The sequence below is a fragment of the Martes martes genome (genome assembly GCF_963455335.1).
Source record: "Martes martes genome assembly, chromosome: 2".
In the NCBI taxonomy this organism is placed as follows: Eukaryota; Metazoa; Chordata; class Mammalia; order Carnivora; family Mustelidae; genus Martes; species Martes martes.
The window spans coordinates 142,871,521-142,887,213 of NC_137889.1; the positions used below are offsets into that span (position 1 = coordinate 142,871,521).

A 15,693-nucleotide genomic window follows, 5' to 3' on the forward strand; every position below is an offset into this window, starting at 1 on the left:
CATCCCACCCAGGGGTGCAGGACTGCAGGCCAGACACGACCGACCGGGCGGCGCCATTTGCTCCTGAGGTCCTTTGTGGCCAGGATCTGCCTGAGACGCACGCACGGTCCCTGGGATCCACTGCTGGCAGCCGGGGGAGCAGGTATGAGGGGTTCTGCTTCGTAGCCAGTTTAACTCCTAACTGGGAGGGAAAACCGGTCTGACGGAGTGCTGAGCTCAGACACGTCCCGAGCATGCCTTCCCCAGCTCGGGGGGCAGCCGTGACACCACTTTGTTCCCCACTTGTTGAAAGTGTAAAAAGTGCTAAAAATTGTAGAGTTTCTGTTTTTTACACATCCTTGGGATATGGGCCATCCAGAGGGCATTATTTTGAATGGCTGAATTAACTTTTTGGACTCAAAAGTCAGTTTCAATTTGGAAAAACCCTGATTTCATGGGATGCGGGGATGAATTTGACATGTTGAAGTTCAAGGGCCCTGTGCTGGCGGCCACAGTGAGGACTGACAGGCTGCACAGCCTGCGGGGATGGGCTCAGAGGCAGCCAGTGAGGACAGGCCGTCTTCTTGGCACAGCCTGATGCTGTAACGTCAGTCACACGTTTACAGTTTTAAAACAGCCAAGCCTAACTAAGCAAGTTCTTCTTACCACCAAGAAAGATACACATCCTGAAAACCTGCTTAAGCACAGAATTGCCCGCTGGACAGCCCGGCTGGCCTGGGCCACATGCTGACACAGGCTTTTGCTTCTCCCGCTTAAGTCTGCCAACCATTTCATATCAAAATAATAGCAAATTTAGAGCCTCACCCGACCAGGAACCTGGTACAGGAAATGAGTAAATCTCAAGGTGAGAGGAGCTGCAGCCTGAGCTGCCCAACCAGCTTGCCTGCCGGCGGCAGGGCCCTGCCTGACTGGTCTCAGGGCCTTGCCCCTAAGGCCTGAGGGTCCACGGTTCTAGAAGGTTCCCAGAGGCCAGAAGCGCAAGTGAGAGGCAACATCCCCATCATTGCTCAGGGGCAGACCAAACCTGCGCTCTGCTGTGCAACTGTCCCCGCAGTGAGCCCACAGAGCGGACAACAGGGAGGGGGCCTCGTGAGTACCACCCCTGCTCGCTGTTTCTTCTACAGTCACAAAAGCCCGAGGCTTGGCTAACGGGGAGCACTACCAGCCAGCATGCACCGTACAACTAAAGCCACGTACAATATATTTGAAATGTTTTATTTAATGCTGAAAAATTTACCCTGGGGGATAGAAGGATGTAAAAAGAAAGGAAAAGGCACCGTAATTAAGTCCTTGGAAATGATGAGGGTCTTTTTTTCTTTTGTCTTTCAAATAACTTCACTTTAATGTAACTGCAAGCCTGAACATTCTGGGAGGTCAACAGTCTCTTGGGAGCTATGGGGCAGGAGAGGCAGGATGAGCGCCAGGAAGAACGGAGCGCTGGGGTCTGCAGTCACCCCGGCCCTAGAGCAGGGCCTTGGCCATGAGAAGTAGCGCTGAGCAGCAGGAAGACAGATGAAACACTCAAGTTCCCAAAGGAAGGCACTGTGTCCATCCACAGAAGCGGGGCCCCTGAGGAGACAGCAGGGCTGGGCAGAAGCTGGGCGGTCCAAGAGTAGGACCCAGAGAAGCCCCGCGGGGCCTCGCCCTGAGGGGTCCCTCCTGCTCTTACAGAGCCTGCTGTGGGCGCAACCCTGTCCATCCTGGCCGGTCTGCAGAGTGTTGGGGGCCACCTGCAGTAGGACGCTTAGCCTGGCTAGCGCGGTCAAGGTCAGAGTTTCCGTGAAAAAGGTTATTGCAACCACCATGAGAATTCTGGAGGAAATGGACTGCAGAACTCAGAGCCCTCCACTATGAGTTCTTCCAAGTAAATGGGGTGCTTAGTACTGCAAGTACAAGAGCAAGCAGCAGCACCCCAAAAGCTGGCTCAGAGTTCTGGCACCCACACTAGTCCTCCCAGCTCCTCCAGAGCACCCCTCCCCACACACACAGGCTCCGCCGCCCCCCTCCCCGAAAGAGGCCAGGGGCCCTTTCAGGGCTCTGGCATCACGAGCTGTGACCCTAGCTGCAGGGGTTAAGGGGAAGCTCCTTTGGACATCATGTCCCACCCACTCTTCCTCTAAAGCTCCCAAGGAAACTTCCTGTGGTCTCCAGCCTCACCTCCCACATGCCCCACCCTGGCCCCCAACGTAAAGTGCCGTGTGCTGGGGCTGTGCTGGGGTGTCTGCAGGGTTGGCAGTGGGCCCCCCAAGGGCATCCCCGGCAGCCAGCCAGAGGTCACATCACAAGGCCAAGCTGGTGGCTGGAGGGCCCAGCAGAAAGCTGCTCCTTTCACCCACAGCCCGAGTTGCGTACCAAAGGGAAGACACAAAAGGAAATGACCCAATCTCATAATATTCCCCAAACTGAACATGGAAAGGCAAATCGTCATCTGGAGGTGTGACTTTAGGACTAAGTTAAAATATACATGTGTCAGCTTCCCCCATGATCCGGCATAAAATCGTTACTATTGCTTCTTTCAGAGGACCACGAGCAGAATTTATAGCCTAAAAGAAAGGAACTCAATCTGCTTAAAAAAGAGCACCTCCTTCCCCTCCCACACCCCCAGTCCTCTAGGCTCCCTGCAGAGCCACGGGCTTTCAGGAGGCCTCCCTGGATATCCACCCGCTCTCCGTGAGGAAGTTTAAAATCCTTTTCTTTAGGACTTTGTCCAAGTAGCTCGGAAGGCGGCTTTTGGAGGGGATGCCCTGCCGCTTCTGGAGGTGGTCCTTGATGATGATGGTCTTCACCGTCACGTAGCGCGCTGGGCTCAGGTTCAAGGAGCTGCAGAGCACCTTCTCGCGGTCCGACAGCAGCTCAAAGCCCGGCAGGTGCTCGATGGCTGCGAACTCGCCATCCCTGCCGTCCTCCTTGCCCCGCCTGGCGCCGGCCGCGCTCTTGTTCTCCTTCCTCTTCTCACGCTTGTGGCGCGCCGCCTCGTACTCGGCCGACTCCTCCAGCTTGGTGATGCCGTTGCGCCGGTAGCGCTGCAGCTCACGGATCTTGGCGCGCAGCATCTTCTCCTTGTGCATGCCCTCGAACAGGTCGTCAAACTCCTTGCACGACATGAACTGGTAGAGCGGGCGCAGCTTGAGCCGCAGCTCCTTCTCCTCCTTTGTGACCTTGCGCTTGGCCGGCCGCTCCTTGTCCTTCTTGTCCTTGCCCAGGAAAGCAGGCACCAGGTTGTAGTCGCGCGCAATGTTCTTGCGCCGCTGCCTCTCCCGCAGCTTGCGCACGTACATGTCCACGTGCGCGCGCTTGAGCTCGATCTCCACGTCCTCGTCGTCGTAGTTGACCGAGAGCCCGCTGATGAGCGTCTCGGCATCCTGGTCATACTCGATCTCGTAGTCGTCACGCAGCGGCATGTAGCCCAGCTGCTGCTGCTCAGCCACCGAGATGTCTAGGGGAGGCAAGGGGGTGGTGAGGCTGGGGGACAGGGGCCCTCCGCCGGGGCACGTGTGGTCGGTCACCCGGTTGGGGATGGTGTCGGGGATGCAGGCTCTCCCCAAGTTGCCGTGGATGTACATGCTTACGTAATGCTCCATCACCTCCTGCGGCGTACGGGAAGCTCCCACGTGTGCGGCCATGTCCTCCTGCAACGACAGGGGCCACAGGTTAAAGCGGCGGTCGGCATGGCATGCGTGCCCACTTCCGGCCTGTGTCACCCCCGCCCCCAAGGGGCCCCAGGCGGCGTGCTCTTTGCAGCCGGGCTCAGCACGCGGCTGCGGACACTAGACGGGCCGAACGGGGACGATCCAGAGGCGCCGCCTGCCAGCACGCTAACACCGGGCCCACATCGCCCCTTGGACTTCTCGCTCCTGGGGCCCACCTGTAGTGGCCTCGTCAAACCCTGCACTCTGTGCACCCCAGCTGCCCCGCCTCTTCCCAGGCCCACCAGGGCTCCCCAACCACAGCTCCCAGCACAAGACGGACCCTGCTGTATGGTGCTGCCTGCCTCCAGGAACCAAAAGGACCCGGCCCCTGGGAGTGTAGTGGAGTGGCAGCCTATCCCCTTCCTGGGTGATGGTGCCAGGGACCAGCTGTGCCTTTACAAGGGGCCGTCAGTGGTGACAGGCTCCACAGTTAGGTAGCTGGAATCTGCCATGGGCTGTGAGCACACAAGCCTGCAGGAGGTGACCTATGAACACGAGGGTTATTAATGAGAGGAAATTATACAACTCCCCCAATCCTTTCCTTCTGCCAAGAGGCCTCTTCCTCAGTCAACCACTAAAGCCACTTCACAAAGGAGCTGCCCAAAATGCGCACTCATTCACCGGCAGCTGCTCAGCCCCTGCCTCCAGCCTCCACTCACCCTGCACCCGGCTTTGCCGCTCTAGCAGCCGCCGGGGCCCAACGCCACTGCTCTTTGCCCTTGCCCCTCAGTCCTGTGAGATCAGGTTGGTCCCTGCAGACCCAAAGGCCAAACTGGACTCCAAGAAACCAGCCAGTCCACTCGGGCTGAGGACTGAGGACACACTGGGCACCATGGGAGGGAAGCGCTCCTTGGGAGGGAAAAGAACCTGCGTGGGGCCTGAGTCCCAAGGGCAGGGCTCCAAGGCGGGGGGAGAGGACAATGCTGGGGCCTAATGTGGGAGGACCCTTTCTGAGAATCTAAGAGAAAAGGGAAGATTAGAGCAAACACCAGATTCTGGTCTTTTGGGGAAGAACTCTGTCCATGATTAACTTCTTTAAAATGTTACTGTTTGCATCAAATCTGTTTATATTTCCCCAGAAAACACTTACCTCACCCGGCCCCCCAAAAAGAAAAAAACCCAAAAAACAAACCAAGTCACAACCACCCCAAGCATCTACGACCACCATATGACCCAAGCTGGTCACTTCCCATCTCTGGGCCTTGGGTTCCTTCCAGTAAGGAGACAGGAGTCAGCCCCAGCACCCACCCTGCACCTGCCAAGGGCACTGCGGACAGAGCGCCCAGAGGCTTGGCGCCCCTGTGAGGGGCCCAGCTCACGTCCCGCACAGAGCTGTGAGCTGGCCAGTGGGCATTCTTCCACCCTGATGAGCTACGCCATAAGAATACCAGCCCTGACACCTGCCCGTTCAGGAGAGAAACACAGCCTCACAAGGGTGTCCAGACAGCAGAAATGCCCACACGCTCCCGGTCCGAGATTCCAGGGCCCAGCCGCACAGCCGGAGGTTGTACGGGCCCAGGGTCTTCACCATCCCTCACCACAGCCTCGGTGAGGGCCTGCAGCCGCTACAAATTTCCGAGTCCAGCATCCAGGGAGCCTCCTGGGTGAGGCACCTGGGGGACCACTTCAGCAGAGGCTCGGGGGGTCTGGGCCACACATCCAAGCTCACCTGGTTGGAAGTCGGGCCCCAGGCCTCGCCCCCAGCCTAGCCCAGTGAGACCTGCACAGCGGGCTACCCAGCCAGCATCCAGAAGCACCAGCTACCCCCCTACCAAAAGTCCCCTCAGCCTGAAACTCAGCAATCTGCCTTTCAAAAACGAATGGATGGCAGAGCCCCCGTGTTTCGGAGAAAACTGAAATCCTGAAAAACAGAAAAATTCTGAGTAGTAAGTTGACTAACTTGACCAGACCAAGGTGTGTTATTGGTTAGAGGTTCTTGCCATCAACTCTGACACTGTGGTAGCGAGAGCAGGGGATGGAAACCACAGAGGGCCTTCAAAGCTCTTGGCCGGAGCAGGGCCATACAGGACCTCCCGTCCCCAGCTAGTGTTCCCTCTCACACGCCCAGCAGCTGGCAACACAACAGAAGAGTGTGTGCATGCCGCTGCTGTCATCCAAAGGGCTGGAGGACACCCGGGGCAGAAGGGCTGGGGAGGGAGCCACTCCACCGGACACCGGCTTCTGGCCTGACCACTGTGATCCTCAAGAACACTGTGTCCAATTCTAAGTCATAAGGAGAAATCCCGCAGAGGGGGAGAAGAGAGAGTCTGAAGAGTGACCCTGTCCCACGCTGTCCCATGGCCCAGCCCAGGCATCTCAGCCTCAGCACCAGAGTATAGCAGCCAGACCCGAATTACGGAACATTCTACAAAACACCAGCCAGCACCCCTCCAGCGCGTCACAGTCACGAGACAAGGAAAGAACTGTGACCTGAAGAGACCCATCAGCGACATCACTGGGGTGTCCTGGGTGGGACCCCAGGCCAGTCTATGCATGAGTGAGTGGCTCTGAGTCAAGGTCAGCACCCTGCTTTCTGGAGCCACACCACACCTCTGCGAGATGCCGCTGTTTCGGGAGGGTTATGAGAGGAACATACGTGAGAACTCTGCATACTACTATTTCACTTTTTTGGGTAAATCAAAAATAAAAGTTATTTTTAAAAAATAAAATTAAATCCTTTTTTCTTTTTTTAGAGAGAGAGAGAGAAAGAGGGAGAGTGAGTGGGGTGGGGGAGAGGCAGTGCGGGGGGAGAGAGGCTCTCAGGCCAACTGCACGCTGAGCATAGAGCCCGGCACGGGGCTCGACCTCATGGCCCTGAAATCAGGGCAACCAGAGCCAAAATCAAGAATCGAACACTTCACTGACTGAGCCCATCCACGAGCCGCCAAAAAGTAAAGTTAAATTCTGCCTTGCAATTTTGTTTAGCGGTCTAAGATTGACATCCAAATATTAGAAAAGAAAACACAGAGCGTTCAAGAGAAGGCTGTTCTGTCACGTGGGAAAGCTGCCCTGTCCACGGCGGGTGCAGTGTGGCTCTGTGGTCACAGGCCCGTGACAAGGGCAACGTCCACTCGGCAGACAAGCACCCTCCTGGGGCCCTGGGCCAGCCAGGGAGCAGGCCAGCCGGCTGCGCGGGCACTTTGGGTGCACGGACCCTCTTCACATCGAGAGGCAGACTCTGGCTCTCGGACAGACCCAGGCGATGAGTACTTACAAAGCCAAAATCAGAGAACCAAATCAGAGTGGCTAGCACCTCATCATCAGGAGCCCAGGAATCTGTCACTAATCACCCTTACCCGATGCCTGACAACAGCTCAAAGGCCACGGCCAACACAACACCGGCCGGCAGCTGCTGCTGAGAGAGAATCCTGCCCCTGGACCGCCGTGTTCGTTTCATGACCATTGAGAAAGGCCCAGGAAAACACACAAAACCCTCATTTCTCAAAGCCCTGGACACAGAGGAAGATCACAAGAGAACCATCTGCAAGGGAGAGATGACACAGCTCTGGCTCTAAACAGAATCCACAGAGAGCAGACAGGTTCCATGGCACTAGGTGACAGTGAGGAACACACTTTACAAGATGACTAAAAACAGCGGGAGCTGCAGCACCCCACCCCAGGCTGGCACCTGCCCGCCACACTGTCCTCTCCCATCCGCACGCATCAGCAGTCTCGTGAAACCTGCCCACCTCCCATGAGGGGCACGAGTGTCCTGTCACCGCCCTGGTGTCACCTGCAACAGCTGCTGCGCACATGCTCAAGGTCAAAGTTTCTGCTTAATCTAGATGACGGATGGATGGAGGGACGGACAGACACAAAGATGGGCAGGAAGAAGCAACAAAAGTGGGTCTGGGGGGACAGATCTGGAGAGACAAAGACAACTCAAGTACACCGACAATAAACAAGGGACACAAGTGTACCTGCAGCTGGTGTTCCCTGACACAGGGCAGCACAGGGGTGAGGAGCCCACAGTCAGCAGAGACAGAATCCCAGGTTCTGCCCCTTCATCCTCACTAAGAAAAGGACACCCACCCCTGGAAAAAGGTAAGGCTAGATATGCTGCTTCCTCAGAGTCCCTAGAGAAATAAAGGAAAACACACCTCTAGGACACTAAACAGCCCTCAAGTCTACAGTCCAAGGTCACCAGATGCCCCCCAGGGTGCTGGCTCTCAGGGACAGGAAGTGAGCACCCTAGTGAGTCAGGACTCCGCGGCCTTCTGTGGTGGTCTGGTCTCCTTCCGACCTGCCCATGGCTCACGGAGAGGCCTCCAGCCCAGGAGCAGGGACGGGAAGGGGAGGGCAGTCAGAGCAACCATCCACAGCATCAGCCACCCCCTACCCCGCCCCTGTGCCGTGGCCTGTGGGCACCCTCAGCCATCTCCCCCTTTCCCCCAGAATGGCTGCCCACCCACTGCTCTGTGCGCACGTACCCCTGACAGGTGCAAGCCCCACGGGTTCACTCCCACCGATGACAAACCTTCAACGGCTCCTATCAGTGAGTCCACTACAGCTCCCACCAGATTGGCCCATGATCGAGGGGAAACTCTGAAAACCTCGGGACAACTAAGGCTTTCCCTTAGAGCTAAACTTTTCCATTTAAAGGACAGTCCTTCATTCCCAGATGATGTCGTTCTTGTTTGCAGAGTACAAAGACAGTCTTTCTTTCTGGAAAATGGTGAGAGAGTATTAATCGGATCAGATATTAATATCCTTATTTGGCAGACTTAAAATCAGCAACTCTGCGTTAGCCTTTGATATACCGTTTTCAACAGCACTAGTCTCCAAAGTCTGAGTGTGTGGGAGGCCTGACCTGTCGGGGGTCCATGACACGGAGTCTCAGACCCCTGCCTGGCCCCCACCAGACCCCACATGACCCGCCCCGCCATCCGGGCCAACAGCCCCAAACCCTTGCCGGATGCTCCCTTTCTCTGTGTGCACAGGCTTGGGTCCCAGACCTGGCTCCACCCCTCATGGCCAAGGACCCTAGACAAGTGACTTCACCTCTCTGCCTCTGGCTCCTCACTTGAGTCACACAAGCGCTGGTCCCTACACCACGACAGGTCACAGCAGAGAGGACACGCATACACGATCACCACCACGGGAAAGTTGTGGGTGTCACTCCCACGTGTTCTTACCCCACGCCCAGCTCGTCCCTTCCGGAGCCTGCGGCAGCCCCCACACCCCGAGCGGGGTGCAGGTTGTAGCTCTACCACCCCCGGACTGCAATCCTCATCCTCTCCCCTCCTGCTTCTGGGCCTGTGGTCCCTCCCCTCTCAGGGGTCGTCAGGACAACATAAGGCCCATCACAGTGACAGGTAAGTGCTTCAGCATGTAGCATCTGGCGTGGTCCCCCAGAGGCCCCCCAGGGCTCCCGCAGCAGACAGTCCCGCTCCGGGGCACGCAGCCCTGTCACCATGGGGCCTCTGGCGGGGTGCTGGCTCAGTACACACTGCGGGGAGACCTTTGCAGTCAAATGCTTCCTGGCCCTTTAAAAAGGCAGAACGGGGCCAGACCATAGGACCCACGCCCCTGACACCTTGGCTGGGCCAGTCCCCCTCCAGCCTCTGGGGCCCACGGCCAAACCAGCTCCTCCCCCAGAACTCGGGTGGCTCTCACCTTCCCCAAGAGAACCAAGCACCACCCCAGGAGGCCAGGGCTCTTTCCTCCCCAGCACTGGGGAGCCAGACTCCGAGGCAGGGCTTCCTTCTTCCTCAAGGCAAAAAGCTTCAAAGGGATAGAAGCAGCCCGAAGGCCCAGCTCACAAACCTGGGGCGCCCCGGAGGAGCAGGCTGTGCAGGCAGAGCCACCCAGGGAGCAGAGTCCCCAGGAGCAGCAGGAAGGAGCAAAGGCCTGCACAGGGCCAGGGAAGGATGAAGGGCTGACAGATGAGCTTTCACCTAAGGGACAAGGAGGGACTTCTCAGGCCCAGAGGAAAGAGGAGGGAAAGCCCATACAGCAGGATACCCGCCTGCTCCTCCTGAGCTGGGCACGTGCACCCTCGGGCCCAGCGTCACCTCGCCCTTTGCTGCCCTGGCTACCCAGGGCCTCTGCTTCCAGCTGAGCCCACATGGCTTTGGGTGTGGTTTGGGCCTCCCTGCTCCAGCCCATTTCTGTCATCCTCCAAGGGAACAGAAGGGCCGCCTGCCTCACAGGGGCCGGAAGGATGGGGCACTCGCCGGTCTGGAGCAAACTCTGCTGCCACCCCCAGCGCGGCCCCCTCTCCCGCAGACAAGCTGGTGGTCGGAGCTACCGCCCACATCAGAGGCCGAGGAACTAACAGCGGCTTGCCGTCTGTACTTACAAGATCCCCAGCCATTCCAGGGACCCTATTTCCCTTGGCCCCTGCTCCTGTTCACTGATTCGTACACACGGAAAGTTCCACAGGCCTCAGTTCCAGATGCCCCGTCCTCCGGTCTCCACTCAAGAGAACTAAGCAGCCCACACAGCTGTGACCGGCCTTCAAGGGGATGGAGACTTCCGGATCAAGTAAACCTGAGAGCAAAGCCTCACAGGGGGCTAACAACAGCACATGACCTCAAAACATAACCAGGTGACCCTGCCCTGCCACAAGGTATTGATCTAAAAGGATGACTAGGGGCACCTGGGTGGCTCAGTGGGTTAAGCCTCTGCCTTCGGCTCAGGTCATGATCTCAAGGTCCTGGGATCGAGCCCCGCATCGGGCTCTCTGCTCAGCGAGGAGCCTGCTTCCCCCTCTCTCTTTGCCTGCCTCTCTGCCTACTTCTGATATTTCTCTGTCAAATAAATAAATAAAATCTTTAAAAAAATAAAAATTAAAATAAATAAAAGGATGACAAGTGCGGACTTCAACAGAGGTCTGCACACCTACGTTCACTGCGGAGGACCCCCAGCAGCCAACAGTGGGAGCGGCCCAGGTGCCCGACCAGACAGATGGACAGCAGGATGGCCGTCAGCCTTACACTCGCAGGACATGGTGACACCTGCTACGTGAACGAACTTCAAGAGGGTTACGCTGAGGGACATGAACTAGTCATAAAAGGACAAATGTTGCAGCGTTTCTCTCTAAGAGGTCCCCAGAGTAGTCAAATTCACAGAGATGGAAAGCAGGATGGTGGGTGTCCAGAGCTGGGGTGGGGGGAAGCCCGGATGTGTTACGTAACAGGCAGTTTCTGTCTGTGATGGGAAAGTTCTGGAGATGGATGGTGGTGATGTCACCCAATGACATGAACGTACTTAATGTCACTGAACTGGGCACTTAAAGATGGCTAAAACCGGGGGTGCCTGGCTGGCTCGGTCAGCAGAGCCTGCAACTCGATCTCGGGTCGTGGATATGAACCCCCAGCCTCATCGGCATCACCTAAGAAGTTGTTAAAAATGCAAATTCTATCCAGACCCCAGAGGGGACCTACAGATGCAGAGCCGGAGTGGGTGCTAGGCATGTGTGTGTGTGTGTGTATGTTTTAAGATTTTATTTATTTATTTGACAGACAGAGATCACAAGTAGGCAGAGAGGCAGGAAGAGAGAGAGGAGGAAGCAGACTCCTGACGGACGAGCAGAGAGCCCGATGCGCGACTCGATCCCAGGACCCTGGGATCATGACCTGAGCCGAAGGCAGAGGCTTTAACCCACTGAGCCACCCAGGTGCCCCAGGGCATGTGTGTTTTAACAAGCCCTCCAGGGTGTTCTGGAACCACCACCCTGCACACCCCATCACTTCTGGCAGCCTTCTCCATCCAGGCTCCTCCCTCAGCCTCTCCATCCTCAACGGCAGGTAAGAACCCACCAACAGGATGCTCAAGGGATGGGCTTACCCATTCCCACCAACACACACAAGGGCCTCTGCCTCGGTGAGAACTGGCCATTCCCGCGGTTCCCCAATGTGGCCCTGTGAGCCACACCGGAACTCACTCCAGCAACATCTATTTCCAGACCTCCCCCATACAGATGCCAGTTCAGGAAATCTGGGGGACCCTGGGATTCCTGGACCCCACGGAATCCAGGACTCTGCCCATGCTCAGTGAGGTTCAGGGCATGGAGTCGGAATACCTCGGTCAGCTTCCAGCTCTGCCACATTCCTTCATCAGCCACAGCGGCTTCCAGCAAGATCTGTGTCTGCTGACTCGGAACACAACTAGCACCCACCACAAAACCGGCTGCTTCGAGGCTCTGGAAGCCCCTGGTGACAGCACTCTGGCACACCAACCACCTGCCCCCCTTCCCTGCTGTCACATTCCCAGGCACCTCCCCACCCACCCTCGAAGGCCGGGGCCCAGTGTCCAAGCCTAGCTACACAGCTCGCCCCCAACCCCCCCCCCCCCAGCATCACAGTGAGCACCCCGCAGCCAGAACGAATGGGAGTAACAGCGCCAGACTTCAGGAGCAGCCTCCCCCAACAGGTTGGCCACTATCACCTCACCCCTTGAATCCCACACAAAGCAGTGCCACCCGGAGGTGACAGATCACACGTGCCATCTGAAAAATGACAGCGACCGCCTCACCTTCGACTGCATCGCTGCCACTGATGTGTGTGCTGCCACTCCCCACGCTGCAGCCCAGCCCGTGACACCGAGCTCCCGCCCTCCCCTGGTCCTCTCCCCGCTTCCCGCTGAGCCAGGTCAAGACCCTGCCCCTCCGAGAAGCTCTGCAGGCCAGCCATGCCTTTAGCCGCAGCCCTAAGCTCCCAGCCCCTGCCCTGCAGCACTTAATGCTCTTATACCCAGAGGTTAAGGCCCAGACTCTGCAGTCAGCTGGGCCTGCATCTGACCCTGGCTTCACCATGAGAAAAGCCGAGGCAGCCCCCACAAGCATCTGAAACCCTCCGAGCCGCTGTTCTGCAGCTGTAAACTGCAGACCCAGCCCTGGAGCTGTGGGGAAGAGCCCGAGATCAGGTGTGCACTCCATCCAAGCTGGCACAGGCGGGATGGGGCATACATGGGGCACATCCCTTCTGTGCACACAGCCATGGAGTCTGCTCAGAAGGACACTGCACGTCTCGGAGCTGCGGAGAGCCTCAGGTGAAGCATGGGGAAGTCTAGTGGGCAGAGCAGGTGGCCCGAGAGACACTAGTGCCTGCAGCCTGGCTGTGCGCCAGGCGTGGTTAGGATGCAAAATCCCTGGCCCCCTCCTGCCCCCACAAGGGGTTCAGCAGGAAGAGGACCCTCGGCACCCCTCCTCCTGCGGCTTTGTCTCCTGTAACAGCTGAGACTGCTGGCTGCTTGGAGCAGGAATCTGCATAGGAACAAGCTGCCCAGGTGATTCCTGGGCACACGCCAGCTTCTAAAGCACTGCTTTAGAAAACAGCCCGCTTCCTGCCCCCATGCTTCCTCCAACACACTCCAGGTGGCCTGGTCCTCGTGTGTCCCCCACAGTGTGGCAGAGAAGGCGATGCACACTTGGAAGCAGCGCTGCCCAGAGCACAAACTCGGACATCAAACTCTCCAGCTCAAAGCCGACTGCACAGGGCTGCTGGGAGAGATCCCGGGAAACAAAGTCCTCAGCACAGTGCCTGGCACTCGGCAAGGCTCGGGGTCCACCTCGGCTATTTTTAGCAACGGCTGTGGAGATAAGTGCTCTGGGAATGGAGTGGAGAGGGGAGAAGTCTCTTGGAGCACTGACATGGAAGCAGAAAGACCAGTCACGACGCGGGATCTGGAGGAAGAGTGCTCTGAGCAGTAGAAATAAAAAATGATCGAGGGGGTAGCAGCTGAGATTCCCCTTTGGCCATGAAATTGAATCTAAGTAGGCCTGGAAGCCACTGGAGGCTGATGACACGCGGCATTTCTGCAAAGATCACTCTGATGATGGCGTACGGAATGGGCTGGAGGGCACAAGAATGAAACAGGAAGACCAGCCGGGAGGCCCCAGAGGTGGTCAAGGCGAGAGATAAGCACCAGCCTAGACTAAGGTTGCGACCAGTGGTTAGATTCTAAAAATATGTTGGACATGCAGCTGCGGCTGGACTGGGCCTACAAGGACCAAGGACCAAGTTCCAACAGCCTAAGGAACAGAGTGAGGTGGTAGGAGATCTGGGTCACGACGGAGGGTCAAGATGTCCACGAGATAAACAGCGAGGAGGTCTGCCAGCGGCTCACCATCGACTCACTGAAACTTAGGCAAGAGGTCCTGGCTCAGGCTCAAAGGATTAGAACACTTTAAGACCCTTGAAGACAGAGAGAGGCCTTTCCCTCCTACAAAGTCCTTCGGCAGAGAGCAGAAGCTCAGTGCACATCAGTGCACTTCAAGACAAAATGAGGTTTTCAGAAGATGGTGATCACCATGTTGGCTCTTAGGTGAGACTCTGGGGAGCAGTGCATCTCTAAGGAGTAAGGATTCCCTGGGATGCAGCATGAGTGTTGGTCCCTGAAGGCTGCCTCACTTTATGGAAAGGAAAGCAGGCCAGGTTTGGGAATGAGAGGAGAAGCCCAGGAGAAGTGTACTGCTGGAGAAATGGCAGCAAGATGTAATACTGGTTCAGGGAAGTAGGAGGACCTCACGCAGAAGGGTCTAGAAAGATGAGGGAGCTGGGGTCATGTGTCCCCTCCCTGCTTCCCAGGATGCCTGCAGGTGGACAGAAGCTCTTGGCAGAGACGGCCCAGAATCCAGCCAGAGACCTTTCTAACACAGAGGAAAGCTTCTTGCTCCCCAGTGGAAAGAGAGCTCCCCAGAGGCTGTCCAGAGCAGAGCACCCACTCTCCCCAGAGGGGCCCTCAAGCCTAAAGGGACCCTGGCTCTCACCTTCTCCACTCAGCTCAGTCTCCACACAACCCTTCTGATAAGAGCAAGTGCCCAGGACCAACGCCTCCGGGTCTGTGCTCCTTTGTTCAGTACTTACCCAGCACTCCTCACACCACCTCCTGGGCCTTGCGCGGACCCCACGATAAACAGGCCCCTGCCAGGGGACCCAGGGCACAAGAGCGCAGAGCCCACTGGGCCGCATACAAAGCCAGGCGCACGGAGACGGCGGAGCGGCCAGAGGGCGCGTGGGAAGCCTGCCTGGCCTTCAGCACCCCTGTGCCCCCGGCAGAGCCAAGTCGTTCCTCAGGGCGCCTCTGTCAAGTCTGCGGACCTGCCACCGTCCAGCAAGGCCACTCGGGCTCAGCGCGCTCCTGCCCAAAGCGCCTGCACTCGGCAAACACCATGCAACGGCTCCTGAGGCCGGGACGAGGGCCCCGGGGGCGCCGAGCCGCAGCCCCGAGCCCCACCTGGCTACTTCCCGGCTGTGTGCCCTTGGGCACATCGCTCCAGCTCGCGGAGCCCACCCGGCGCGGAACCCACCCGGCGCCGACCGCACCCGCCTCCCCGCCGCCGCGGGCCCGGGGCGAGCAGGTGCGCGTCGAGCCGGCCGCTCACCCAGTTTCCGAAGCCGAACTGCTCGATGGCATCCAGCAGCAGCTGCTCCTCGCGGCTAGTCCAGCCGCCCTCGGCCTCGGGCCCCCACAGCGTGAAGCGCCCGCCGTCCACCAGCTGGTAGCCGTGATAGCGCCGGTGGTGGCCGATCTCGGCGCCGGCCGAGAAGCACTCGGGGCACAGCTCGATGTCCTGGCACTCGGTGCAGCGGAAGCGCAGCGGGCTCACCTCGGCCAGGCAGTACACGCAGTACTTCTTACCGAGCTCCGCCATCTTCCCCCGCCCGCCGCCCGCGCCCGCGCCCGCCGTCAGCGCGCCGCCGCCCGCGCCCGCCGCCGCGCTCGAGCAACCGCCGCCCGCGCCCGCCGCCACCGCGCCGCCCCGCCCAGGCGCCGCCGGAGCCGGCCAGCCGGGCCGCGTCCCGCCTCAACACGCAGGCGCCCTCGGGCCCGGCCCGGCTGCCGCCGCCGCCGCTGCCGCCGCCACCGCCGCCGGCCGCACCGCGCAGGCGCTCCGCGCGCGCCACCTCGCGGGGGCCCGGCCCGCCGCCCTGCGCCTGCGCGCTGCTCCCGCCGGCCGCCCGTCCCTCCTAGCGCCTCCCGGCCACCCCGCCCCAGGCCCTGCGCCTGGAAATGGGCGGGAAGGCCTCGCGGCGCGAGCCCGCGCCCCCTTCCAATC

The 15,693-nt window shown here is 58.7% G+C and overlaps 1 protein-coding gene across 1 annotated transcript; it reads right to left on the reverse strand.

Moving 5' to 3' along the window:
• Positions 1–1,201: 1,201 nt before the first annotated feature.
• TADA2B (transcriptional adaptor 2B) lies at positions 1,202–15,307 on the reverse strand. The gene is made up of 2 exons (XM_080796272.1): positions 15,019–15,307; positions 1,202–3,629 (listed from the first exon to the last, which is right to left on the reverse strand). Exons 1-2 carry the CDS (start codon positions 15,286–15,288, stop codon positions 2,637–2,639), a joined length of 1,263 nt encoding a protein of 420 aa, XP_080652398.1. The 5' UTR covers positions 15,289–15,307; the 3' UTR covers positions 1,202–2,636.
• Between the last annotated feature and the right edge of the window lie 386 nt (positions 15,308–15,693).